This window comes from Xiphias gladius, chromosome 10 (genome assembly GCF_016859285.1).
Source record: "Xiphias gladius isolate SHS-SW01 ecotype Sanya breed wild chromosome 10, ASM1685928v1, whole genome shotgun sequence".
Lineage (NCBI taxonomy): Eukaryota > Metazoa > Chordata > Actinopteri > Istiophoriformes > Xiphiidae > Xiphias > Xiphias gladius.
Window position 1 is genome coordinate 6,903,280 of NC_053409.1, and position 27,240 is coordinate 6,930,519.

Genomic DNA, 27,240 nt, shown 5'->3' on the forward strand with positions numbered 1-27,240 from the left:
CTAATGGTAACTGATCCAGTTAGAGACAATGATAATAACAACTATATGGCTCCTTTAAAGTGGAGGGACAGACTGTGCTGGCAAAAAAGAGAGAAGAGGAGGGTGGAGACAGAGGGAATGAGTGGAAAAAGCTGGTAAAGCAGAGAGGAAGAAACTTTGTTAAACTTAGGACAGATGACGCAGGTTGTCTTTTATTGAAATTAACGAAACTTGATTATACTTACCAAACCCATGCTTAATTCATACTGTCAAAGGCAAGGAAATGAGGGGGAACTTGTCAGAGAGGGAATGAAGGTGGGAGAGAGGTGGGGATGGAGGCTAGAGGTGCAAAGAAAGCAAGATGCTGAGGGAGGAAGAGAACTTGTAAAAAGACGGGCGGAAATAGTGAGGGTGAAGAGAAGGAAGGGTGAGTATACCGCAGTGAGTCGGGGAAGAAGATATTTAAGTAACAACGTGATGCGTTGTGTGTATGTATGTGTGTGTGTGTGTGTGTGTGTCTGTGTGTCTGTTTTTCTCCCAGTGAGAGATGAGAGAAGAGCAGCAGTCTCACACAGAGCGTCAAGTTAGTGTCTCTCACACCGAGTCTCTACTTGATCTTGCAGTTTGCCTTTTCCTGCTTCTTGCTCCCCTGTGTCACACTTCCTCCGGTGGTAAATGGATGCGTGTGTGTGTGTATGAGAGGGAGAGATGTATGGAGGTAATGCAATTAGGAACAAGAAGTATTATTCCTCCAAAGAACACATACAGTACTTATCCTTATATCATGTTTTAATAATGTGTGGCTGTATGAACTAGCAGCTGAAATAATAATAATAAAAAAAACTATATCGATGTACACAGGCCACAAAAAAGGCCACCGTTTTGTCATTTCTGAGAAGGTGAAAAGGTTTAAAAGACACCTGCAGGAAAGAAAGAAGCCTACAGAGACAAGGAAACTGAATGTGAGAGAAGAGAAGTGAAGGAAGAGAAATAAAAACACAAACAATGTGCCACTGCTGAGATGAATGACAGGAGCATCTCTTTTACTGTTCTCCACTCTCTCTCTCTCTCCCCTTCTTTCTTCCTCTCAGGGTGGGTTTCTGCCCGTGGCCCTTATGTCGCTGTGTCACAAAGAGCAGCCCCCCACTGACAAGAGACAATATCAGCAGAGAGATGGATGGACTCTAATGTAACATTTTTACTTGAGCAATAATATCGGCTTCAGATTTGGTATACTAAAAGCTCCTGCTAATACAAACAGGTGGACGTCAGTTTCCACTGTACTTTGTCACATTGTTTTTTCTTTTAAATTGATACACCAACTTTTCCAATTTGGCCAAGCATAAAAAAATGTTTTTGCAATATTTCGACTTTTTTTTTTTTTTTTTTGTGGAATTTCCAGTGTTTGTTCTCAGTAGTTTTTTTTAATGCACAAATTGAAAATGCTGTGTAACGGTGTAAACTGTCCCACCCTAACAGATGCAAAAGACTGCACAGTGCAAAGGAGAGTAAAGTAGCTTTCAATCAAGCACAGTCTACATACACCCACACACGCTGTGTAACTCCCTCACAGATGCTCAGTACTTTACTCTCTATTGAGTAGTAAATTGGGATTTTTGCCACGCATGAATCATCATCATTTTGTGTCATCACTGATAACAAGAGTTGTACAGTGGAATCTATAAAATGTGAAGCATTGCACTGTGGGATTGTTAGTAGAAAGCAGACACTGTGTATAGTATATGGCATGTATCGGGCATTATGTACAGCATACATTTCAAACTCCAGACACATACAGTGGGGTCCAAAAGTCTAAGACCACTTTCCCATACGTGGTCTACGTATTTCACTGTAAGTGAAATAAAATGGCAGAGGGTAAATGTAGCGCGCTACATAGCAGATTGGCTGTGTCCAAAATCACTCCCTAAGTCTTGAGAAGAGGTCAAATCAGGCAACATAAATAAAAAGACCTGTGTGCTTGCGCAGGGACTTTACCAGCAAGTTTATGAGATGAGATACATCTAGCTCATAAGAACCTGGGATATTTTTATTCCTCAGAACACTGACTCGTGTAAACATGGTGACTTGTTTAAATTGTTAGCAAAAGTTTAATTGACATACAATCATATTGTCCTTTGTTGATTTTGATAACTCTAGATCTTCTGAAGAGGAGGTATGGTAATCTTCAATATGTTTTTTTTTTTTTTCCCTGTGTCTTCATGCTAAACAAGTCAATGCCATCATTTTTTTGCACTTCTCTTCCCTGACAGCACATGTTAGTCTGTGGTCTTGCTATTTCCTTTGGATTTTCTGGTGCTTAAATCTGTGACATAGGGAGTATGCAGGTGCGGTCAGATATCACTGCTCATTCTTTCTTACCCACTTCTTCTTCTCTTTATTCTAAGCAGGCTGCTTTTACAGCAAAACACTGGCTAGCTGACTTAGCATTTTAAAAAAGAAATTAAAGACCTCTCTTTTTATTCTGGCTTTTGTTTTTGAGGAATGTCTCTTCCACATCGTTTATGCTTTTATTCAATTATGTTTGTTTGACTGTTTTATGGTTACCATACATTTTATTTATTTGGGATTGAACATTCATTCTTGACCTTGGAAGCACTAGCTGACATTTAGCAGCTGTGCTCCTTAGTCTGCTTAACTTTGTTTCCTAATTTAAATCTGGTTTTGTGAGGCATTTTGTGTGGCATCTCTGCATGAAACATGCTTTACAAATAAGTTATTATTATTTGTATTAAGAAAGTAGAAACTAGTGAGAGGTCAAAGAAAATAGACTTGCATTGCATTCACACATCTCTGCCTCCATCTAAATGGCAGTCGTCACTATGAAATCTACTGTAATTGAATTTCAGATGGCTCTTCTTATTAAGTCATTAGCAGCAAAATATCTCTCTTTTGGAGAGAAAGGGAAAGAAATAGGGAAAATTATAAGGGGAGAAAGAGGGAAAAAGGCTGGTGAGGGAGAAAAAGGAGAAAGGCACACAGGAGAAAGAGAGGAGAGAGGGGGTGGATAAAAAGGCTCTTTTGTGTTGAGTCAGAAACTCATTTTCTTGTGCGTGGCTGAAAAGAGAGGAGAGAGTGAAGTGTTTGTGCTTTCTCCTGCTCTTTTCTCTCTCTCTCTCCATTTCAGCCCTTTTCTCTCCCTCTCTCTCCCGCAGTGCAGTTCATTGTGGTGGTGTTCAACTACTGCGATCACTTGAGATTGAGGGAGGCCGGAGGAGAGGAGGCGAGAGGAGGAGAAAGGGAGCTTGTTAGCGCATTAGGAGCTGAGCCCACCGCTGGGATTTATTTTTGTGTGTGTGCGTTTGTGTGTGTGCACACGTGTGTTTGGGGGGGGCAATGTTTGTATGTATGAGTGCGAGTGTGAACATAGAATATGGTGTGAATATACTGTGTATATGTATGTGTGAAAGTATAGTACCTACTGAGACTGTTCAACCCCACTGATTTTTGTGACAGTATTTGACAGAAGTGGCTTCATTTTGTATTTTTTCTCCATTGTTGTTTACATAATGACCCAGAGGATAAATATGTATGGGTTCAATTTACAGTTTCCATGGCTCGTTTTACAGGCTGTTCAACTTGCTGTATCATAAAATTACCCAGTTAACATGAAAGATAAGTAAATGAAGCAGGTCTACTGAACATCTTCAATAAGCTTTTGACCTACTGTATTTGTAGACTGCTGACAGATGCTATTCTCTCATTGTGCTGTCTTTTTCTTGCTTTCTTTCACTCTGTTTAAAAGAAGTTGGCTGCATGTTGTTTAAACATCAGTAACATTAAATTCACAACCAAACAATAAATACTACTGTTCACGGAGCTGGATGAGGTGTATTTATCAATTTAGACCGAAAGCTTGTGTGGATTGAAACTGAGTCACTGTGTCAGTCTGAATGGGGTATAAGAAACAAAACCTCTCCATGTTGCACCGGATGCCATAAAAAACTACGTTCATAACCAGCTGCTGAACTCAGTCAAGTGTTCATTCCCTTTAATAGTTTGGGTATCAAACATCACTTTGTTCCTTCCATTTCATTATCAAACTTGAATTACCATCTCTAATTGTATGCCTCCGCCAACCAGTCAAGTTGGAGTTTACGTATATGTATGTCAGTGAAGACTTTAAGGAAATTAATAAAAGGTATTACGTTTATTTTGTCATAATTAGTGTATGAATTCTTGAGTTATGGCAAAAATTTGTTTTGTGAAGTCACAGTGACCTTGACCTTTGACCACCAAATTCTAATCAGTTCATCCTTGAATTGAAGCGAACATCTGTGCCAAATTTGAAGAAATTCCCTCATGGCGTTTTGATATATTGCGTTCACGAGAATGGGACAGATGGACAGACGAACAACAATAATGCCTCCGGCCACGGCTGTTGATGGTGCAGAGGCATAATGATAGGTAGAACATACTGTTAAGAAGTGAAGTGAATTGAAGAAACAGGAAAACTGGAAAACCACAATCTAATGCAACTAATGTAGGAAATAATTTAAATCAGTTGTGGTAAAGTCCTGTGAAGTGAGCTATTTGGAAAATCTCTGATGGTACAAGAAGTTCTCTGAATGTAAATATAGAACAGTGGACCCCAGTATAGACTATACAACCACATATACAAGTCACTGTCACTGACATGCATGGACACTGTGCTAACAGTGAAGACATGGCTTCATTGGCAGCAGCTACAGTGATGGTGAGAGAGCAGATCAATAGCCTCTGAGTGAGAGTCCTCTACTGTTCAAGTGGAGCTGCTTGGTGAAGCAGCAGAGCTTAGAATGTCTAACATAACTTTCAATATCACCAGCCCTGGTGTCAACAATTAACATATGTGAAGCGTGGACTAACATTTCTTACTTTTACTGCTGGTAATTTCAATTTGACTGTTGATTAAGATCGCAAAAAGACACCACTTCCTGTGATGCAGGAAGTGGTGTCAGGAGAAGTACCTGCTGCAACTTTGGAAAAACAACAGAACTAGGTAGTAAGAATGAGTAGCAATAGCCACCATGGATAAACGGATAAGAGGAAAGAAAGATGCCTACAGAAATTACAACAGTAGAAAATTCAAGTTGAAGCCTCTTGGTTATGCAGTGAAAAAAAACCCTGCTGTATCTATAGACACTTGTGCACTGAAGGTGAAAACAAAAAAACTAACAGAAACTTGAGGTTGACAGCGTTAAATCTGCAGGCGTAGGATTGGGCAATATGGGGATATAATATATTTTGTGAGATGATATAAATTTATCTGTTGTTTGAGATTTTGCTAAACTGTTTAAAATGAAGTTATAATCACTTCAATATCTCCAGTTGTAATATGCCATTGTTGGAAATTTTGCACATCAGTAAGACTGCTTCATGGCCCTATTGGATCTACTTTTGCACAAAATGAGATGAAGTACCTTGATTGTATAGGTATTTAATTCAATAGATCAATAGATTATCATTATGCATATTCAAAAATACAGGTTATCGCACTCATCTATGGACTATCACAACCAGAGGCTTCTATTAAGTAGATAACAGACAACCACTTTAAGAATCAGTTACAGCAGAGATTGAGGAGAAAAGTCCGCACATTTTTCATTTTCGGTTGTTTGTATTTCCTGACAAGACCTCAGTTGGCTAGCTAGCATTGGCTACCCAGCAGGTAGGGACAGACTGAACAATGTAGAATCCACACACTGTCAAATATACTCCCGTGGCTTCACTTCTAGTAACTAGAGACAATGCCTCATCAACAAACACAAACCGAGAGACTCTTGCTATCATGTACATTACTTAGAGAGCGAAAATAAACTTTTTGTGCATGTTTAAAGAACTTCACCAGGTAGACATTTTACACACTGTGCAAAAACAAACATTCAATTGATCTAATTGATTTGATATATAACCCAGCCACCACATCAGGATATACTATATATCGATAACATTATTTAAAATTACACATCCATTCGTAGTTTTTTCCCATAATGCTCATCCTTATTCACAGACAAATTATCCCTGCTGATCTAAATGGCAAGTTGTCTGAAAATGTTTTTTATATCTAGAGATACTGTGAAAATTATGTCTGTTAACTGTAGACAGTACTGTCATTTATACAAGCCTGGCTGGTCTGTGATGCTTTTATACTTATCAATACCAAAGTGATAAGCGAGTTAGAGGAGCCGACTCTGCTGGGTCCAGCTTTCTCTGGAGAGTGTTCACTCACTGTTATTTAGGTTTTCCCTTGAAGTTTTTATGAATCATTTCCTTTGGTCAGACAAGTGAACGAATCACACCATCATTCAACTGGGTAAATCACCAACATCTCTGTCAGTGTGAAGAAGCAAAAATATTATGTATAAATATTTTATGGCAAACAGCTACGTTTAAAGGGTGAAAAGTTATATTAAAACTGCAACACCACCACTTCTGCCCTTTTTCTTGTCTGCAGGATACCTCTTCTCAGAAACACACACACTATCTAACTCTGCATCTCTCCCCCTCTCTCACACACATGTGCACGCACACACACGTGCACATGCACGTACGCGCGCACGCGCACACACACACACACACACACACACACACACACACACACACACACACACACACACACACACACACACACACACACACACACACACACAGACACACAGAAACCGACACCCACCCTATCTGTCCTCTCCACCCTAGGCATTGGAACAGACAACAGAGAGAAGGACATCAGAGGGATAATACAATTGGAAAAGCTTTACAGCATGTAATGATAAACCTGTGCGTGTGTATGTGTGTGTGTGTGTGTGTGTGTGTGTCCATGCCCAAAGGAAGAAGCTAATGGGTTTATATCTTTCTGTGATAGCAATGATATGGAGGCTTTGTGATTTCATTACGAGTGTGTGTGTCCACGTACGCCAAAGATCAGGACAGAGATAGGTTGGTCTAATGCACTACTTATTGTTAGGGCTCAATGTGCACAGACACCACAGACAAACACATACACACACACTTCCACAATCACATTTACCCCTATTCATCTGCTCTTTAACCCAATGCAAAAACAGAGACAGACGAGAAAAACAGACGTGATACATTAATTGGCCCCTTGTCACCCCACTATTTCACCCTTTGACGTGTGTATGTGTGTACACACACGCGCACACACACACACACACACACACACACACACACACACACACACACACACACACACACACACACACACACACACACACACACACACACAGACCCTCACCCTCCTCAGTGTCACCACTGGGGAGCCCTAAAGCTGCCAGCGCAATTATAGCCTTTATTTAACGGACACATGCACACACAAAGCATGCGTGTTGGTGATCGTCACTCAGGCCATAATAATAATTCTCTGATTAGGGAGATGGATCCTGTTCTTATCTGCAGGCTCTAACAACAGTTAGACAATATTCAGCACATGCACCTATATCCATATATGCAAAGATATGAATCCTCATAATATGGCTATAAGAGGTGACACAAAAAGGTAATTCTTGACAACCCAGTTTTTTGGTACAGATGATAGATTCAGAGCTAAGGCCATTTAACATGTTCATCTTTCCACTTATAGCACTGTTTCCAATATACCTTAATTAAAAAAAAAAAATCACTTTTATAGCACAAGTTAAGAACTATAAGATAAAATGACTAATTAGTTGATTAATCAAATCAACAGAAAGTTAACTGTAAACTGTTTTAATAACTGATCAGTTATTTTTCAAGCACAAATGTCAAACATTTCATTTGCGGCATTTCCTTGTCTTAAATTATAGTAAACTGAATATTTTTAGGGTTTGGTCTATTGGTTCGACAAAACAAGCAATATGAAGACTATTTTCTGACGTTTTTTTTTTTTTTTACAGTAAAATTGTTTAGTAAATGAATAATTAGCAGAATAATTGATAAAGAAAATAACCATTAGTTGCAGCCCTAATATAGTGTATATCGAAATAATACTTGTGCCGAGTTATGTGAATAAAAGGTCTGAAGTTTTTTTTGTCGCACTGAAAAACACCTGCTGGGATGAAACTGTCTGAGAGATGCACAAATACTGTCTCACTTGGCACTTATTAGCTCTTGGTTAATATGCTTTTTCTTCTACAACAGTGATTAAACATTAATTAATTATTAATTACCATCACTATTCTGAGCCGTTCTTTTCTTTCTGTCTCTTGAAGGCAACTATCAGAGCTCATGAGACAAGGTTGCTGTGCTGCACTTCATCGTCGTCTTGGTCATCTGTGACATCCCAGCCTGAATTTTAAACACCTTGTAACACAACCATAGTTACATTCAAACACCCTGGCACAAAGTGCATTCACTCATGCATGCATGCGCCTGTTCCTGGGTGGACGGACGGACGCACGCACGCACGCACGCACGCACGCACGCACGCACGCACGCACGCACAAGGAGCAGATTAGCTTGTTTACCAGTCAGAGGGGGGTCTGCTCCAACAAAGTGTGATCAAGCTACTGATGGCTACAACTCATGTGTCTGCACAGCTCTCTGTGACATGGCGTGTAAGTAAGCACACAAACACACACACTTACAGACACTTACATACACACTTGGTCATTAGTTGAATCATATAGTTCAGAAATTAGAGCCAAAAAAAAAAACAAAAAAAAAAACATGACAGAACTTGGGTAATATCTACCCCTTGCTAACCAGTAATTTGCTCTTTTCTCTTTGATAATTCAGGTAACAGACCTATCTATGCAATATATCAGTCAAATGGCTGTGTGTGTGTGTGGCAGTGTCTGCCTAAAATAGACACGTATCTTGAGTTACATCTTGAGCTGCAACACTGGATAGAAACACCAGTGCGTTTTGAGAACCACTCCTGCCAGGAGCTGTTTTGAGTCCAGGGCTTTGTCTAAAGATTTGCTGTAACAAGAATATTTCTTGTTGACAAGCATGTAGAAAATCTTTATGTAGTGCAGGGCAGTGTTTTGGTGGTTTTATTTTTAAGTTAGCGTGATCAATAGTCTAAACCATACAGGTACAGTAGGTTTTTTGTCCAAAAAAACAAAAAAACAACAACACTACACCAACCTTTCAGACCTAACACACCTGCTTTACTGTAACCTGCTAGGACTTAAATTCAATTTCATTAGGTAAACTGAGAATGTTAATGCTGAGGAGAAGGGAAAATTCATATTTTAAAATTTTCCCATGATTTTTGCAAAACAGCCATGCTGATCAATTTGGAAAAGAACGGACGAGTCATCTAAAATTCAAACATTAAGGTAGAATAACTGTAACATCTGTATAATTTCATTCTTCACCAAAGTCTCAGTTATCATAGTGCTACTACTATATGTGCTTATCAAACAGACTACCATCCCGAAAGCATCTCTCACACACACACACACACTCTCTCACACACACACACACACACACACACACACACACACACACACACACACACACACACACACACACTTCCCCATGGAGAGGTGGAAGAGATTAGCCATGACCCCTCCTCCTCACCCTTTTCTTTTCATTTCCTCCATCTACCCAACGGGAAACAATTAACCACAATCACCTCCCCCTCTGCATGCATTCACACACAGACTCATATTCATTTCCTTAGCCTACCCTTATTAATACACAGACCCTTAACCCAATACTAATTGTATCTAAACATCAAATACCACTGAACAGGTGGTGCTGATTTGCTGTCAATTTCCCAGTATAGCTGCTCATATGCCAAAGTCTCACTGGTGTTTTTAAATTTACACAAGTCCATCAAACGCAGCAATCCAGCTTTCCTTTACATCAGAGGAAGTGCTCCTACCATGTTTGAAGGGAAGTAGTGGTGCTCTGGGGAGGTGAAGGATATCATGACCCCATTTCAGCATCATCAATAACAAAATGTCTTCAGTTTGTAAGGTTTTGCCCTCACCTTTCTACCATGGTGAGGAGCATACACTCCTTGTCACACACAGCAGATTGTAGCCTTACTGGGACAATAGACTCTATTGTGGGAGCTGGCAAAAAGAAGCCAGGCAGGCCGCTAGGCGTTTGGCTGCTCTTGGTGTGTGTGTGGGGATATGGGGGATAATAGCGCTACATGCCCAGCGCTGCCATCATTTCACTGGGAACAGAGTGTGAATGAGAGGGAAAGGCAGTGACACACACTCATAGAAAACACACACACACAAACACAGCATCGCTATCACACTGAGCCATATGCTGACCCCAGCCTCAGTGCAGCTATCTCTGCCAATCAACTACTAGAGGGGATGTCCCCCACACATGCGTGCGTGTGCACGCACACACACACACACAAACATATGCGCACACAAACGATAAATCTAATCCTGAGAGTGAAATGTATACAAATATACACATGAAACATAAACACTGTGAAATGCATAAATGTAAATGGATAGATGATATACATTTGAAAACTCATCCACACACACACACACACTTGCTGGCAGATTGTGGGTGTGTGTGTGTAGCAGCTTAGTATCTATCCAACATTGTTCCCCAGGACCACAATCACCCAGGAGCAGATGGAGGACGGCCACAGCTTGGTCTTTCACACACACTCATACACTAAACACCAACTAACACGTACACCCTCACACACACCAACACCTATCATATACAAATAGGGCTGGATATTGGTACTGATCTCCCAATTCGATTCACGAAGTCCGGAATCGATTAATTTTCGATTCAATTCAATGTGATTCTTGATGATTCAGTTACATCAGATAGATACCAAGTGCTTTGAATTTATCCGAGGAACATAAATCTCTTCTACATTCAACAAGTGAGCAGAGTCTTTTTTCAGTCCATCCCTCTCGTTGATAGGATATTTAGATTTGCTATGAGATAGCCAGAGTAAGCCATCCCATTTACAGATCATGCAGCCCCAGATGAACCGCTTGCAACAAGTAACCACTGCCTACACATAATTAGCGCAGATGTACATGTTAACTGACAAAACCACAACTGCAAAGATCGATCTTGGGATTTGTTGTCAGACGATGGAGCTGCTCTTGCAAATCTAGCTAGGTTAACCTTGGCTAAAGTGATCAACCAGGTCATGGTGGCTCTCTTCACAGAAAGCCAATACCACTAGTGCAACACTGAAGACCAATTTCCATCTACAGTTGTATGCAATTTTGTTGATTTTTGAAGTGAAAAGAGGTAAATATAACCAATGCAGCAAACAAGCATTAAAAATGAGCCTTTCTTGAATCGGAATAAATTATGGAATATCACTAGTTTTAGCATTTACTGAAAATACTGTGATACATTCAAGCTCTTGCAGTTGAAATTCAGCATTCTGATCAAAAACATAAAATTATTGCATGTTGCCATTTTGAGACTACATCAGGTTTCCTAATCTTTTTGGATGAATCAGGTCTCTGTATATCAGTCCTTTGCACGTGTGTGCATACAGTGCATTCAGAAAGTATTTAGACCCTTTCACGTTTTTCACATTTCGTTATGTTGAAACCTTATGCTAAAATCCTTTAAATTTGTTTTTCCCTCATCAATTTACACGGAATAAAATTTTAGTAATTTTTGCTAGTTTATTTAAAAGGAAAAACTGAAATATCACATTTACATAATTATTCAAACCCTTTACTCAGTACTTAATTTAAGTGAAGTTGAAGTCTTCTTGGGTATGACGCAACAAGCTTTGAACACCTGGATTTAGGAATTTTCTGCCGTTCTTCTCTGCAGACCCTCTCATGCTTTGTCAGCTTTGATGGGGACTGTCAGTGGACAGCCTTCTCAGGTCTCTCCAGAGATGTTCAATTGGGTTCAAGTCAGGGCTGTGGCGGGGCCACTCAAGGACATTCACAGAGTTGTCCCTAAGGCCCCGTTCATACCGGGCATTAGCATTTGTTTTGAGTGATCCTATCACAAGTGGATAACTCTAAGTATGTTAGTTCAGACCTGGCATCAGAATCTCCACATGCTTATCGAATGACCACTTGTGATCAGATCTTACCGCCAAATGTGGTCTGAAAGGATTAGATCTCAATATGTCCTCAATGCATTTTGGGTACATTAGCACCTGGTCTTAGTTCTGTACTTCAACCTCATGGCTTGGTTTTTGTTCTGATATGCACTTTCAACTTTGAGACCTTACACAGACAGATGTGTACCTTTCCAAATCATGTCCAATCAATTGAATTTACCACAGGTGGACTCCAATCAAGGTGTAGAAACATCTCAAAGATGATCAAGAGAAATGGGAGACACCCGAGCTAAATTTCAAGTGTCATAGCAAAGGGTCTGAATACTTATGTCAATTTGATATTTCATTTTTCCTTTTTAATAAATTTGCAAAAAAAAATTAATTTAAACAATTTTAGCATAAGGCTACAACATAACAAAATGTGAAAAAAGTGAAGTCTGAATACTTTCTGAATGCGCTGTACATGTGTGCTGGGGAGTCTTGGATTACTTTTCTTCCTGCAGTGAGCTGATATGTGAGATAGAGTTGTGCTTACACACAGCTGCCACAGCAGCCTGGCACCGTGTGAGTGTGTGTGTGTGTGTGTGTGTGCGTGTGCGTGTGCATGCGTGCTTTTGGATGGCTCTAGTCATGGTGAATGAAAGATCAGAGAGAGAGAGAAGGCAGATGGACCGCCCTGAGGGCCAGGAGACAGAGAGTGGGAAGGAAGAAGACAGAGAGAGGGAGAGAGAGAGAGAGAGAGAGAGAGAGAGAGAGAAAGAAAGACAGAGACAGAGAAAGACAGAGACAGAGAAAGAAAGAGAGAGAGAGAGAGAGAAAGAGACAGAAAGAGAGAGAAAGAGAGAGAAGAGAAAAAGGCCAGTTAAACATTGACACACTTAGCCCTGCCAACCTTTTTTCCATCTCTCTCTTCTCCTGTGTCAGCCCCTCTGCGAGGACACTTGATGTTACAATGCAGCACTCAGAAACACAGACGACACGGTCAGACAGCCTGATGCTGCACTTGAGTGGCCTCACACACAAGGAAATCCAAACCTCATGTGCTGTATGTGCCCTAATCTCTAGGAATGCCTTGTCTTATTTTAGAACCAAAAGGTAAAAGCTATGCGTATTAGACTGATGAACCAAAACATTAGGATCACCCCTGGCTTTGTGCTGTTGGTCCCTCAAGTGCCAACAAAACAGCTCTGACCTTCCGTGGTATGGATTCTACAAGACCTCTAAAGGTGCCCTGTGGTATCTGGCACCAAGAAATCAGCATTTAAATCCTGTAAATTGTGAGGTGGAGCCACTGCGGAACAGACTTGTTACCGTCGCTTAGGTCTTTACAACTGCCCATTTCTCCCACATCCAACTTGTTGACTATGAGAACCGACTGTTCAATTACCACGTAATATATCCCAGACCTTGAAATGTGCCATTGTTTTGGATTATCATCATTATTCGCTTAATCTGTAATGGTCATAATGCTTTGGCTCCACCTCTGTTGATGCTCCTGTACTTCACATCTGCATTGCTTTACGGTCTTTTAAATCCAGTAGTTTGAGCATCAGCTCACGAACTTGACAAAGTCAGTTATAGGTGCAATACAGTTGTGAACAGATTAATAATCACTCTGAAATGATAAGTTTTACATATTCACAAATTAAATTTGGTTTAAATTATATTTACCTCAAGTGTATATCTAATTGTTTGGCTTCCCTGTGACTGAGTTTAAGTTTGTGGGGTTTTTCCGGTTATTTATAAGTTTTTTGGTCTAAGGTCTCTAAAACACACAGTGTAAACAGGGGACATATTTTTTCAAAAACTCTAACAAGTTGAAACAATTGTTATGGATTGTTTTCACATCAGGTTGTCAGAATTTCTTTTGGTTTAGGACAATGAGGATGAGCAGAAAAGGAGATAAGGGAATAAGAAAAACTCTGAGAAAGAAAAGTAAAGAAATCTGAAAAAGAGCAAAAACAGACAATATGATAGAAATGGGAGAAAAAAAGATGCCCTGAGATAAGGGAGTTAGAGAGACAAAAGAGCAAATACAGGGACAGAATTAGAGAGGGAGATAGAAAAATTATGATACGGAGCTCAAAGTGACACAAGACAGGAGCAGAAAAAAATGAGAGCACAACAGGACATAGAGGGATGTTATGGCAGACATGCAGAGCCAGAGAGAGAGAGGAAAAAAGGTAAGAAAAAATGAGTAACAGAGGTAGAGGGCAGAGTAGGGAGGGAGAGGTGGGGAGACAGAAGAGGAGAGGAGAGAGGTGTGTGTAGCAGAGAGATGGGGAGTCAATAATGACTGATTACTGTAATTCAGCCTGTCAGAGACATCGAACTCCTGCTACCACCAATCAATACGCACCAGGACACTCGCAGACACACACAAACGAGAATGCGCGACACGTGTGCCATCAGGCTCGTGTACATAAACATATACATACAGTAGGCAAAGGGACATAAGCACAGCCGCACACGAAAAATGCAGCAAAAACATACAAACACAACTGTAGAGCTTTGTACATGTCTGCACACTCAAGATGCTGGAGTCACAAAATGCACACACAGGGTGAAACATGTACAGTATATGTGCAAAAAGTGCACACGCATACACAAACACAATGAGGTCGGGAGGTAGCGGATACAAGCTACAGCCCCACACTGAGCCTAACAATCTCCCCGTCGACCTGGGTGAACGTGGCACAGCAAAATGGCTTCTTCCACCGCCCCCTTCCCCCACTTCTTCCACCTTCTTGGCTAGCATCACCTCTAACACTTGTATTATCTTTCTGAAAAGAGGAAAGGGGGGGAAGGGAAACAGAAGGAAGAGAGAAAAGGGAGGATAAAGAAAACGGAGCAAGACAAAAGCTGAGAGAAAAAAGTTGGACATGAGGGGAGAAAGAGAAAAGACAGATGAAGGGCAGGAGGCAAGAGGAGAGTGACAAGATAGATCATGGTGAAGGAGAAATGTTAGAAAGGAATGAGGGACAAGGTAAAGAGAGTGAAAGAAGAGGGAAGGACACCATGAGCAGAATTAGGTTGATATACACGGGAAATAATGAAAGAAAAAGGAGGGAGTCAAGGGTAAGAGACAGGGCATTTGGGTAAGAAAAAACAAAAATACTAAATTGTTATTGTTCTAATACTGATAGATTGGATGATGATCTCTGGAAAAGTGTGGATTGTAATAAATTAGTGGACTAGACATTTAAATGTTTGCATCAGCAGACACTCTCTTTGAATGGAGCCACTACTAGCTTTTTTGTTGACTGAGATTCTCACTTTAGGACAGTGTTATTGTGGGTTTATTATGGTTTGCATTATGGATTGTAGGCTAGCAAGTTTTTATCTACTTCCTAGACTTAGTCTAAGCTACTTTAGTTGTCGTTGTGCTGCCACTTGTTGCTGCTGCCATCTTATCCTTGACTGGGGAGGCCTAACCATTTTTTGAGACGGTCTTTTCCTTGCTGATACAATGCACAAAAGATGTTCTTCAGATCGGCATAGGACCTGTATGTCACTGGCAGCTATCAATCTATGTAAGCAGGTGTCATATGGGATATGGGGTAGCTAAGCTAGGTAGCTTGGCATAACCATTAAAGACCTCTAGCCTATGCTGCTGAACTAATTGTTAGCATTTTTTTCAAGTTGGTGTACAATCCAGAGGCTACTGCAGCAGCAAAGCTGCTTTCATACTGAAATGGTCCAAAACCTGTGATTGTTTCTGCTGTTTATTTACAGCCCATCTTTTCGCTTCTTCCCCTTAAAGGTACCCTGTTGAGTTTCTGGTCACTAGTAGTGCTACGGAGCAATGCTGTGGGTCCCCTTTTGTTTGTATTGTATACATGCACGAGGCTGCATGATTCATATCCTGCTGCCAGTTTCACAGTATTCTGCTGAGTAACAGGTGGTGGCGGTAGTGCACCAAGACACATAGCAATGCGCCAGTAAAGGCAGTGAAGAAAAAGAATTCTAGCAACCAAAGAAAGGTTTAAACAATGTAGGAATCAGCTGAGCACATGCTTTATAATAAAGAAAACACACCCCACATGTTTGTTAGACCTCAGGGATGCATGCGTACATTTTGGTAAAACTGAATGAACTTAACTTTGCAGAATCAATAGTGTTTCAATAATCATAATTCCATGCTGTATACTGTCTATTAGTTTCACGAGGCAGAGATTTGTTTTTTAACTTACAAGCGTGGTGAGCAGACTTTTATGCTTCTGTCATCCCAGGCTGCAGGTTACTTTGCTGGCATAATGACAAATTTGCACATGTTCGATGTCACTATACTGTATCGTGTGATATAGCATTGCTTCTTGCTTTCACCCAGAATTCATACAATAAACAATCGTAAACCTAATTTTATCGCAATGCAAATAAACTTGAACTTATCTGGATATGAACGGAAGAAGTGCGGAAAAAAAGAAGAGAAAGACAAGCAGACAGACAGGAAGACTTGTCATTATGGAATCAAATTGCTGTAAGTGCTACTTAGAAGAAATTCCAATGATCAGTCAGTAGCTCAGCTCGCCTCAACAAGGGACGCTATCACCTCACAATTGCGCGTTTGTGTGTGTCTGTACATACGCTTCTCTAACAACACTGCATGAATCTGCATGTCTGTGTGTGGTTGTACATGCATTATTGTCCTTCTGAGGTGTCAGTGTGAGTGTTATCATCAATCTGCGTTTGCTAGAATGAAGACGGTATATGAGGAGTGTGTGCATTTGTGTGTGTGTGTGTGTGAGTGTCCATGTCTGCTTGTGAGACCAGAGAGCAAAACCCCTCATTCAGAAACAGCGTTAGAGGGAGAGTCATCGATAAGTATTGACTGCTGGGCTTGTTCCAACCAAACTACCATCGCATCGGATCAGGCAGACAGACTGTATACACACCTGTCTGTCTGTTTCTCTTTCTCTCTCACACACACACATGCATGCACACACACTTACACAAACAAACAATCTATCCCAACTTTATGTGCCTGGCTGTGTATGACACACACACACACACACACACACACACACACACACACACACACACACACACACACACACACACACACACACACACACACACACACTCTTGATATATAGCACTTCAGAGCCAACTAAATACAGCTTTATCACACTAGCACCTATATTCTCAAAGCCAAACACCACTGGACATTGATTTGCTATTCTTAACACTTGAGCTGAGTGATAACTAACATTCTCGCTGAAGGATTTCAACAGCCCACACAACAGCACAGGTGTATTCTAACAACTTCAAGCAGGCAAGAAAAGCCTAGAAACAACTATTTTTTAACGAGCTGATTATGAGTTGTTAGCATGGAGAGAGAAACAGAAGCAATAACCTAAAAAAAAAAAATAAAGGCTTCTGTAACGTACCTTTGGCTTCTGATCCTGGTTTAGCATATTCTGATTGGGGTTTTCAAAGGATACAAGTTCTGGTATAGAGGAATGAGGGATTTGAGAGCTCGACTGGCATTGATAGCTGTGGCTCTGACCATGGTGGGCAAAATCTTCATGTCCACTATGGCACCGTCAAACAGCGGACCAAAGAACGGCACCTACAGACAGAAACACAAGTAGTGAGACAGGCTTTAGACAGAGCAAATCACTCCATTTTTGATTTATAGTTAATAATGAACCTACTGCCTATGGAAGCCTCTCAAAGACACAAAATTCTAGAAATTTTTTATGAAACAGAACAATCTCTTTTTGGCCTGAGAAGTAATGACTGACATGATGTTTTTTTTTTAATGATATACTACTTGATTCAGGCTATGGTTTTCTGATTTAATTCATTACTTTGCTTGTGGAATCCACCAAAGAGAATAATGTCAGACTTTTTATTGAATTTATTTGTAGACCAGGTCTCCAAGCCATGCACTCTGTGACTGAATACAGTGCTTTCAGGACGACAACACAGAGAACATCTTATCTAACTTGTTTTTGGATTCATGATAATTCAATATTTTTGCTTGTAGAATGAATGAAACGGAATAAGGTTATGTTATTAGTGCTGTGGTATCTATGTCATACAGAAAAAAGCAGCATTTTATTGTGTTAGGTCTTATTTGAAATAGAGTTATGCTATCAGTGCTGTGGTATTAATGTCTGTGTGTTTTAGACTGATACATTAACCAGAGCAGCAAGACTTGGGGCAAGACCCTCTCTAGGATTGTTAGTCAATCTGGATGCATATCTGTGTAGTCTGGTAGGAAACATAAAATTATGTACCAAAACACTGCATGTTTGCAGTTTTATCGCTACCCAACTCATAGACTCTCTGAATACATACAATATAAAGGCCCTATCATCCATGTAAAATCTAGAACTGCAATGATTAGTCGATCAATGAATCAACAGAAAATGGATTGGCAACAATTTTAAGTCATTTCTCAGTTAAAAAACACCACCTTTACTGTGACTCAAACGTTTCCAGAGTGAGGATTTATCTTCAAGTATCTTTACATTTTGGGCTGGTTGACCTTGACACCTTGAGAACGCTAGTTTGACATAAAAACTTAACTTAAGGTCTACTTAAAAGCTTTTACTGAGCTTTCAGTCACATCCTACAGTCTTCCTCAGCAGATTAATTTTGCTCAGACCGAAGGACTTTGATTTTAGGATTTATTTATTTATTTAAATGATTTTCTGACATTATATAGACTAGACAATTAATTGATTGAAAGAAATTTAAATAATCTGTACATGAATTAATAGTGAAAATAATCATTATTTGCAGCCCTAATAAAATCCCTGTAACTCTGCAAGTGTATAATTGTGACATGATGCCATCTGCTATGTGACTGTAACCTGTTTAATTTGGACAACTGTCTCTGTGCACTCTCTACATTACAAATAGTGACCCTATTAACTGGCTTTTGACCAGAATCACAGGAATAATGTTTCCCATTCATGCATTCCAACATTTAAACATGAGTAAGCGTCTACAGCAAAGCTAACGGCTCTGTGAGGCTTTACGTTAGGCACAGCGATGCTTTGAGCTAAACTCCAAAGTCAGCATGCTTACATGCTAAAATTGACAATGCTAACATGTTGATGTTTAGCAGGTATAATGTTTACCATGTTCACCATCTTAATTTAGTGTGTTAGCATGCTAACATTTGATAATTTGCACTAAACACAAAATATAGCTGAGGCTGAAAGTTATTACTTTTGCAGGTATTTGGTCATAAGTTTTGAAATTTTGACCTGATGATGGCACTAAATTAAAAGCTAAGGGATCACCAACGTGATTACAATTCATCCTAAAGAAGGAGATGAATGCATGCACCCATTTCATGGCAGCCCATCCAGTTAGTCATTTCACTGAAAACCATAAATGTCAACCTCATGGTGGCTCTAGAGGAAAAGTCAGGGGAGCATCAAAGTTAGTAGGATTCACCCGCTGGCGACCATGAATGTTTGTACCAAAGTTCATGAAAATCCTTTGAATACTTGTTGAGATATTCAAGTCTGGTTGATATGAGTGGACTGGCCAACCAACCAAATTCATGGAGCCATGCCACTAGCATAGTTGAAATTTACACCAATTGGCCAGTAATGCACACTGCAATTACATTTACGCAACACATTACAAGTATAGTCATTACTGTTTAGCCCAGAGGGGAACTGAACTATCATCCTGGGTTTTAATGATGAGTTTAAATGTCTTGCCGTTTCAGATGCATTTTCACCCAATAATAAGGATTCTGGGGAAACAGTGAAATTTAGATGTTGAGTAATTGCACAGAATATTGACAACTGGCAATTTGAGTCCAGTTTCAAAATGCTGAACACTCTTTTTACCTCCGGTTTTTTGAGAATATGGATGGAGTACATGTGGTTCTTCATGGGGTAGATGATGATTAGTACGTCTCCAAACTCAGTGGGGATGATTCCTCGACGGTAGTCTCTGGAATGTTCTGACCAGATGATGTGGACCTCGTCATTACCCAGGTGTCTCAGCTGGAGGTGTAGAGGCAAGTGGGAAGAGGAAGGAGCAGAAAAGAAAGATGAATACTCGAATTAAAACAGAATAAATGTCTCAAATTATTCTTTCTTTGTACAGCATAAACATCACAAACTAAGTCAATGCCAACCAAGTGCAAGAGAAAATGCACACATACGCACACATACGCACACACACGCACACACACGCACACACGCACACACACACACACACACACACACACACACACACACACACACACACACACACACACACACACACACACACACACACACACAGGATCTCATACAATGAACTAGATAGGCAGTATCCATCATAAACCCAAGGCTTTTGATTTTGTGTGTGTACATGATATAGGTGGCCCTGGGGGTGATGGAGTGAGTGTGTGAAGATGGAGAGTGGACACTAAGACAGAATGAAGCACCAGAAAGATGGAACATGGGCTGGAAGACAGATGGGACCAAGTCTGATGTTGTGTGTGTTGTTCACATTCACTCAGTGGGCTACAATCGGGGCTTGTGACAGCTCTGTCATTAACCTTGGTGTCTGCCAAAACACACACCCTCCGCATAGACGTCACCCTACTTGTCTGGTGTGTCACACACGTTCAGATGGCTGGCACTCTTGGCCTTGGCCCTGAGACAAACACAAGACTTTTCCCTTGAAATGTGTGTTTAATTGGAATCAGTATGTATTTTGTCCTCTGTTAAGACATATGATTTGTCTGCATAATTGGAAGAGATTTGTTAATTCAAAAGGCTGTCTCACATTGTGGATCAGGACGCAGAGTTTGATAAAATAATAAGTAATTTTATTTGTACACACCTATCTCACTCAACTCAAATATCAGCCTGAGGTTGAATTAATTAATATGGAGACCTGGAGAACTTGTTACCTTATTCATCATGTTTGGACGTTACTTGACCCACTTGCCATGATGACACTACATGAATTCACCTGACTGCACTGAGTTATAGGCCTAATTAACCTTGATATATTAAGCAGAGTATACTTAAAATTTCTCTTTTAGAGGCACTTTCCTCTGACTGTGCTTGCAATTCAAAGTGTCAGCAAGACACACAACTCACAATGAAACTGAGAACTGAAGGGCTATGCCATTTTTCATTTGGAGAGTGAGAATTATGAGCTTTAAGCAGTATTTTTGTGTGTCAGAACAATACAATGACAGTCTATTAAGGCAGAGTGGAGTCTTACTGTCTGATGTGCTTTTCTGAGTCGTATTACTATTTAAAATGTAGCTTTAAAGCTTTTAATCATGTTTCAAGCAGATGTGGTATGAGAGGGAACAGAACACACTGTGAGGAGTGAGAACTGGACAAATTCCCTGCAATGGAGTTAAATCACACAACATTGTTTATTATTGCAGGTGTGTGCATCTGTGTGTGGCAGGAGGATTGATGATGCGCCTGCCAGTATGGACATGTGTATGTCTGTCAGTTTAACCTCTTTGTGGACTCATTTGTCAAACTGTGAGTGTATGTGTTTGTAAGCCTGTGTGTGCTAACTAACATGTGTGCCTGTGCTTCTGTGTTCAACAGTAGCACAAATTTAAAGTCGTGTGGTTATTTGTGCAGACTGATGTGAATGAAGCCCTTAGTGGATGTGTGTTTGTGTCAGGTTAAACAGGTTTATAGTGTGTGTGCATGTTTGTGTGTGCATGTGTGTGTGTGTGTGTGTGTGTGTGTGTGAATATGCGTGTTTGATGGGGCCATCAGCTGATCAGGGAGACGGATGGTGTTGGACCAGGCGCTGATAATCCAATCAGGAGCCTGCAGCGACGTGATAGGCCGAGAAGCAGGAAGTATGATCTGATTAAAGGGACATTATGGCCATGTGCAGAGTGCCCAGTGCCTGGGGGTTGACAGGTGCACACACACACACACACACACACACACACACACACACACACACACACACACACACACACACACACACACACACACACACACACACACACACACACACACACAGACAGATACACAATAGACCTGCCTGCCTACACACTGATACAAGCCCACACCATACACAAACACAGACGTGATTTCTGCTAAGAATTATTGGAAATGTTGGTGTGCTGCTGAAACACTGACATCAACAGATTGGTGTGTGTGTTTGTTTGTGTTTGTGTTTGTGTGTGTAGTAACCTATGATCATTTGCGATGTCACTCTCAGGCAAAGAGAGGAGTGGAAAGGAAGAAAAGAGGGAAGAGGAAAGGGTAGGACGGGGAGAAGAACAGTAGAGGCTTTTTTCTTCTGAATTCCTATCATTTGACATATTTCGTATTTGCTCATTAAATAAAAGTAGTGGTATTACAGCTAGAAAAAAAGGGGTCCCTGATATTACTAGTCACCCTACACAGACACCCATATTACCGCAGTTTGTGAGAGAGGGATGGCTAGCAGATAAACAGATGGGGACAGCATGACAGAAAGTAAGTAAGTTTTCATCCAGCTGTCATGCAAATTTGAAAATTTGGAAAAAGGTCACGGTGTTTTTATGTTGTCCAAAATCACCCAGAAACACACAGGCAATAGTTACCCTTCCAGTAACTAGACAGGAGAGGAACACTGGGCAGTCCTATACTTCCATGAACACCCATAGATAACAAAACACCAGTCAAACAGGTGTGTGTTACCTTCTTGGTGAGATTGTGATCCTGGTCATGGGGCATGCGGGTGGAGACGTGGTAGATAACCTCAGTAGTAGAAGTGGCGTAGTAAGGTGTGGTCTGACCTGTACTGCGATTCCTCTGGAGACCTCCCATGAAGCCACAGTGAGTGGTGAGGTCCACCTAGTGACACACACACACACACACACACACACACACACACACACACACACACACACACACACACACACACACACACACACACACACACACACACACACAAAACAATCAAATCAAAGTTGCTTCAGCTTCATCTGGATTCTACCCAGTGAATCAAGATAAAATGATGACATACTACGAAGAAAATAAACGCAGTTTTATCTGTCAGTTAAAACTTCTTAGATGTTTTACAGTTTGTGTTGCTAAGAAAAGTAAGTGTGTTTAGATAAGTTTCTCTTCTCAGTTCTCAGGATATTTTTGCCTACTTCTTGTGTCAGGAGAACTGCTTCGCACAAAGCTCTTCACATCAACACACACAAAAACATAATCGGCATGCACTGTATTACTAAATGGTTCCATATATCAGTGTTTCTTCATCACCAGGCCGCGGAAACGTCAGGACATATATTGTAGGTTTATTTTAACTACTTGTCCAGAAACATAGTTTTTTTAGCACCTACATTCTTTAATCAGTAAAACCAACAATTATATGATGATGATTAAAATATTAGTCGCAGAGCAGATGAGTAGATGCAGTCATACATTTCATTAAGAAAATTTCAAGGAAACAATGTAAAGATAAATGTACAATTTGAATGTATAAAGAAGACAAATAATGTCAGCACATTTAAGATTATTTGAATAATGTATTCTTACCTCCCAGCCCAGACCAGAGACAAAGTCTTCATAAGCCTGGCTTCCTGTTGTGTTAGTGAGTATGGAGTGTTTGTCTTCTTGGCCTTCAGCCACGTAAAATACTGCTATTTTATGGGTCTCACGGCTAGAAGAGGATGAAGGAAAAGAAAAACAATGGTGAACAACATGGCAACTAGTGGAAAATTAATGGTTAGGGTGGAAACATTTATTTGACCAATTTCAAGTAATAAACAAGTTTTTGGAATTTTAATGGTTAGGGTGGAAACATTTATTTGACCAATTTCAAGTAATAAACAAGTTTATTACTTTACCAAAGTTTTATCCAATTACTTCCCCCTTAACTCTTTTGTTTGTTTTAGAGCTGGTCTCAAAGATAGCTATGAGGGGCAGTGGTATAATAACTTCACAATGTGATGGGATGCCAGTAACGCAGAAACCAGGAGAAAAACCTGTCTATTAGAGGGGGAATCAACAGGTGTTTTTCTTCTTTAATTCTTCTCCTCTATTTGTTTCAACAGCAGATTTCACTCAGTTTAAGACCTCCTACTGTCTTTATTCTCAAACCATTTGCAAGGTATTATAGGTTGCCCTCAATGCCAAGATTGGAGGAGGCGAGCATCTGCTTTACACGTCACTACACAGACGTATGTTTTGTATTAGGACAATATATTTCATTTCCACACAAAATCAGATTGTGATTAGGCAAGGGTCAAGGGCAAAGGGATGAAACAGGGCATAGCATAACTGTTACTGAATCACAGAGCCAAAAAACACACGACTTTTTAAAATGCATTTAAATCAATATTTAAAGAACTGTTAATGTCTTTAGGACAAAAGTACTCTGCTTTATGCTATTTAGAGCAGAACGAAGGAGGGAAAAAATGAAAGAATTTTGAAAAAGAAGGGAGGATTCAAACTAAGAAATGAAATGAATGAAACCTGAATGAAAATATCGAAAGGAGGAGATGGAGGGAGGAATGCAGTAAAAGACAAGAGGTGCTTGACTGTTTATATTATACCATTGCCTTGAGTCCAGGTTCTTCAGCTCTCTCAGTAACTTCTCATTCTTCCTTAACAAATGAAAGTTACTCCTGCAAGACACAAATGCATGCACAGGTTAGGAGTCATTATCCAAAGTTAATGTAAAACCTTCCTCTCCACCATTATCTGGCAACTACTGTCGGCTCTCCTAATTGGCTGGTTGACTGTTTTTGTCACCTTTTCCTGGAAAAAAAAACTACCAATCCAGTGCCAGGTAATAAGACCTTAAGTAGAGCTGTCAGGACTTCACGTGAAAAGGAGCAAAAAAAACCCTCAAGATCGAGAAAAAAGAAGGACAAAACAATACATAGAACACTTAATCATAGTCAAGTAAAAAGGAATGTTTGACATTTTAAAATTCATGGTAAATGAACTTTATTTAAAAAAGAAATTTGGTAGTAAATTCTCAGAACATCAGCTCCCAAGAACTTTGGATAGGTTTGTATTGAGAAAAATATTCTCTTATGTCAGAATCCAAGACACTGAGAAGTGGTGTAATTCAATAGATTTCCCACAGTCAGAAAGATTTTATAACATCAGCTCCAATCAGCATAGGAATTTTTCACCAGAGAGCTTGTATGTTAGTAAAATATACAGTCTGATAAGAAGTTTGCTTGATCCTTTTTCCATTTTGAGACATCCAGTGTGATAAATAGAAAATGGGCCCTTTCCACAGTCATAATAATACACTCCTTATAGTAATGCTGAGTCGAAAATCATCATCAAGTGAAACTATCTATGAATAAGAAAACTGAATTCCTCTGACTGTTTGCATGACTTTCCTAACCTTCATTTCGCTTCTTAATAATAAATATAACTGACTGGTAAACTCCTTGAAGTGAGTCCAGCTAAATGCTCAGATAATAAAATAAATAGATAAAATACACCAAACAAACAAAATTAAAAAAACAACAAACAACTTTGCTAAGTCCACCATATTTTGGATGTTATTTTTACATTTGAAAGCGATGGAAAAAACATTTAAAAAAGGAGGAATATTGAGGGTTAGAGATCACGAGACTCCGGTAATTACTGTATGAAGAACCTGTGGGAACAAGGTCACTAAATAACATTTCCCTATGTTACTCTATGCCCTATTCACAAATTTCAATTTGCTGTTGAATCTTTTTATTTTCAAGAAGTGTTATTACAGGGTAGCTTAAGCTTGAGAGTTGTCAGACACTACAACAAGAATGATGTGGCTCTTCATGCACCCTTAATATTTGTCACTAGACCTCAGTCTCCACTGGATTTCAGGGTGAAAACAATGTCCTCTCTAAAGGCCAGGTTATGTTTGAAAAGAACTTGTTTGTGTGATGTGTCACCTGACTACATCTGAAGGAAAAAGTGGTTGTAGTTGTACTGAGAAACCACACTCAAAAGTGGGTTGAAAAGCTGGCTGTCAGACAGAGGAGAAAGATGCGAAACATTTCTTAAACAGGGGGATAATGGTGTGTATTTTCAGACGGTCTCTACTGGAAGTATGAGCTGAGATCATTTGTAAACATGAAAAGTGACAGAATTAGTTGTGTAGTGAATGAAAAAAGAAAGCTTTACGGAGAAGATCAAACTCTGCTTATTTTCTCCATTCTGCACACCAGACCATTCGCTGCGTGAAGTAGGTGTGAAAGTTGGATTGTCGCTTTTGGAAATTCGACGTTGGATAGGTGTAGGGGGAGAGGGTTTCTGATGCTTTTTGGTATTTCAACAAGCACTTCTGTTTCTATACTGGTTCCTAAACTGTGCCCTTAGAAATATAGATCACTGCATATTATTATTACTGTATTATAAATGAGCAAATGCAACAACATGTCATGCCGTCCACAGCTAGTGTCATCACCACTTTCAGGGTCCAAATAGAAAAAGCTGATAAAAGATAATAATGAAAACAAAAGCCTTTATACAGATCAACTAGTCCAGGGACCGTTCAAAATGTCCCAGAGATCAGCCACCAACCTTGGCACCGCTGATATAAAACCAAGACTCAGAGCAGTGAAGCTTGGAGTGGACTGATAATGACATATCATTCTTTTCACTCTAAGAGAGAGGAAAAAAGAGAAAAGGAGCGGGAGATAGAAGAGACAGAGAGAGACAGCAATTTGCTCTTTATTAAACTGATACTTGGTAATGGCCTCATTCTCTCCTCTCAAAGACTCCATTTACATCCTGGATTATAGGGAAAAGCATAAAAGGACACAAACACACGCACACACGCACACACACACACACACACACACACACACACACACACACACACACACACACACACACACACACACACACACACACGTTCCACTATCCCCATGGGGACACTCTTTGACAGAACGCATTCCCTAGTCCCTTACCCTAACCTTAACCATCCCAACTAAATGTCTAACCCCAACCCTTACATTAACCCTAAAACCAAGTCTTGACCCTCAAAAAGCAGTCTCTACCCATGGGAAAGCCTGTTCAAGGCAGGAATGGTGCGCTTTTTCCACCTTGCCATTTTGTATAAAAGGTACAAACACAGAATGGGGGGCATTGTTGTTTCGGCAATAAGATGGCAGCAGGGGTAGTCACAGAGCCAAATCGACGTCTGTGTAAAAGAGAGAGTTGGCATGGCGTGACAGACGCCGACGCTCTTGTCTTACACGTCACGCCTCTGATTCTGGGAAAGCTGGAATTCCATCTAAAAATCACTCAAACACGTTAAGCCGGCTTTGTTTGGTTCAGTGTAAACAGGCAAATCCGGCATAATGAGGGGTC

General features: G+C 40.1%; 1 protein-coding gene across 6 annotated transcripts in view; it reads right to left on the minus strand.

Annotated features, from left to right (window-relative positions):
- Positions 1–27,240, minus strand: part of ralgapa1 (Ral GTPase activating protein catalytic subunit alpha 1) — a 73,933-nt gene that overhangs the window by 8,608 nt on the left and 38,085 nt on the right. For all 6 annotated transcript variants that reach the window (XM_040137956.1, XM_040137957.1, XM_040137955.1 and 3 more), the window contains 5 exons: positions 24,471–24,542; positions 23,452–23,575; positions 22,603–22,758; positions 19,783–19,941; positions 17,407–17,534 (listed from right to left, as the gene is read on the minus strand). In XM_040137956.1, the coding sequence (XP_039993890.1) occupies positions 17,407–17,534; positions 19,783–19,941; positions 22,603–22,758; positions 23,452–23,575; positions 24,471–24,542 (639 nt within the window). The remainder of the gene's footprint in view (positions 1–17,406; positions 17,535–19,782; positions 19,942–22,602; positions 22,759–23,451; positions 23,576–24,470; positions 24,543–27,240) is intronic.